The sequence below is a fragment of the Sinocyclocheilus anshuiensis genome, unplaced genomic scaffold (genome assembly GCF_001515605.1).
Source record: "Sinocyclocheilus anshuiensis isolate Anshui unplaced genomic scaffold, SAMN03320099.WGS_v1.1 scaffold577, whole genome shotgun sequence".
In the NCBI taxonomy this organism is placed as follows: Eukaryota; Metazoa; Chordata; class Actinopteri; order Cypriniformes; family Cyprinidae; genus Sinocyclocheilus; species Sinocyclocheilus anshuiensis.
In genome coordinates, this window is record NW_015539872.1 from 767,577 (window position 1) to 770,463 (window position 2,887).

The 2,887-nt window shown below is 38.8% G+C and overlaps 1 protein-coding gene across 1 annotated transcript in view; it reads right to left on the minus strand.

Moving 5' to 3' along the window:
• Nucleotides 1-2,516, minus strand: part of LOC107685248 (ras GTPase-activating-like protein IQGAP1) — a 60,746-nt gene extending 58,230 nt beyond the window's left edge. The window contains exon 1 of the mRNA XM_016481763.1: nucleotides 2,176-2,516. Within this exon, the coding sequence (XP_016337249.1) occupies nucleotides 2,176-2,257 (82 nt within the window). The 5' untranslated portion in view covers nucleotides 2,258-2,516. The remainder of the gene's footprint in view (nucleotides 1-2,175) is intronic.
• Nucleotides 2,517-2,887: the final 371 nt, after the last annotated feature.

Genomic DNA, 2,887 nt, shown 5'->3' on the forward strand with positions numbered 1-2,887 from the left:
CCCCCATGTCATCCAAGATGTTCATGTCTTTCTTTCTTCAGTCGAAAAGAAATTAAGGTTTTTGAGGAAAACATTCCAGGGTTTTTCTCTATATAGTGGACTTCAGTGGGGTTCACTGGGTGGAAGGTCCAAATGGCAGCTTCAGTGCAGCTTCAAAGGGTTCTACACGATCCCAGACGAGGAAGAAGGGGCTTATCTAGCGAAACGATCGGTCATTTTCTAAAAAAAGAATAAAAATTATATACTTTTTAACCTCAAACGCTTGTCTTGTGTAGCTCTGCAATGCGCATGCGTACTCTGTGCAGTCCCATTCGAAACAGTTAGGGTAGGTCGAAAAACTCCCATCTCATTTTCTCCTCCAACTTCAAAATCATTCTACATCGCTGCAGAAGTACCGGCCCAGTGTTTACAAAGTGAACGTGCAAAGAAGGTCACACGCACTTTACAAAAAAACAGTAAAACAGCGATGTAGGATGATTTAGAACGATTTTGAAGTTAGAGGAGAAAATGAGATGGGAGTTTTTCGTTATACCCTAACTGTCATGAACCAGAATGCACAGAGTTCACGCAGAATTAGACAAGACGAGCGTTTGAGTCAATATGTGAAGCATGAAAATGTGTTGTCCCAATTCCAAAAAGCAAAAAATATTTTTGAGAATAACAAAGGCAATAAATAACAAAAAGGCTCACGTAAACACCCTATATAAAATTAATTCATATATTAAAATTAATTAATTATAATATAATAATTATTATAATTAATTCATTAAAATTAATTAATCAATTAAATCAGCAACATGAAACCAGTGGCCTTGTCAGCAGTTTAGCTGGAATGTGATCTCTGTGCCAGTGTTGACAGAGAGTTAAGTAAACTTCATATAATGAGCCGACAAAAAGTTAGTTAGCTAATTCATCTCTCAACCTTGATTTGATATGGTAGACTTAACTAACAGGTTCTGATACACAACCAACTAGAAGTTTATGCCAGAATCAAATGTCTGCTGCTATGCAAACAATATATTAAACATTGTTCATCATTCTAGATGTACACACAGTAAAACACCATGTCTACCAGCATGGTGCAATTTGTGTGTTTAATAAAACCTGCACAGATAAACTTCTTAAACAGAATTCCTCGAATATCTGGACTGTACAGACTGTCAGGTGCTTTTACAAAGGGCAGAGGTAATGTTTAACTGGAGAAAACTCTCATGGAGCTTCTCTTTGCTCAGGCCACAGCATGAGATCTAATGCCAAGGATACACAAACACCTTTCTAAGACAACATAATATAAGGACATGGCAGAGAAAGTTCAGGGATCTAGCGCTGGATAGACAAAATAGTTAATAATATATAGCTTATCTGTAAGGCCCAGAAGACATTGTAATGGCTCATTGTGCAATGTCTCATAGAAGTAATCATTAGCACATCACCTTCTAGACTAAAAAATGGGAAGTGGGTTTGACAGAAATATAATTGACAATGGAGTTTAAACTATAGATAGACAGATTCATCATCAGATCTATTATCTTCTTGACTGATTTTTTTTTTTTTTTTTACAATTTTCACACATTTCTACTTTATATCTTACTGGATAAGTCAGTCAGTTCAGTCATACATCTTGATATAAACTGAAACAGCCTTAAATGACTCCCTTGCAGTTATAACACCTTGATTGTTTTTATAATAATGTTAAATAAAACTAGTGATAGGCTGATAAATCAGCAATATTAACTTCAAACACACATTTTATGCACTCTAAAAATGCTTGTTTAGATAACCTAAAAGTTAACTGGCTTTATTCAAGTCAAAAATATTATTCAAAATCTGCCTGAATACATGAGCTCATATTGAACTCATTTTTAAAGCAAGTCAGCATCAGTGTGCTTCTAAATATTGCATATTTATATATAAAATTTACATGTATATTCATACTATTGAGGAAATATATACATTTCCTCAATATTATGCATGTACATGTATGTGCACAGTGCACACCAAACTAACCACCCACTCCACTGATCATAGATGTCAGATTACTGTGGCAGCTAACGTTACTCTTGCTGACCAACTGTCCAGGGCACTACAGTGCATTCAAATTCAATTAACACTCATTTAGTTTCATATTTAAAGAGTAGTTTCATAACTGACATAAAGTGAAGTGGCTCTACTCACATCCATATCGTGGTCTGAGAGAGTTTGCGCCGTCTTCATGGTACATCCTGCTTCCTCTGAAACTCTGCTGAGCCTCCACCATGAACTTTCTTACACTTACTACAGACTTTTTTCTCAAGCGAGCAAAACAAAATGTGCTCCTGTTGTCATAGCCTTGGTTCCCAGTAAAACGGCTTGTACATTTGCATTGAAGCGCTTTCGGTTACTGCGGCTCTCCCTTTGCCTGTCAACCTGATGAAAGCTCCTGTGAGCTCGCGCTGAAGCTCAGCTGACACTGATTGCCGCGGCTCCACCTGCTGGCGCGTGACGCCACCCTGATCTCACCCGCGGCACACACTGACGGTGCAGCTAGAGTAGGCCTATTTTTCAAGTGGTACTCACTGCAGAGTCAAATGACTTCCAGCCCCACCTCTCTGGACATCTAATGGGGTGGAGGGAGAGTTGTGGATAAGGTTAGGGTGTGGTTGGATATTCTAGCTCCAATCATTAGGCACAAATTACATTTGCTCCTCCTCACTGGACGTCTAGCAAGGAGGAGCGAGACGTAAGCTCCACCCATTTACTCTGCGGTGAGTAGCTTCTATTTTTACCTGGGCTGCGTTCAGCCCCGACAGTGCAAAACGTTTTTTAAACGGAAACGGTGGTGCGTTCAACACTCTGTTCTGATGACGCAAGAGTTGCAACTATGGCAGCTGAGAAGGCCATTCTTTGT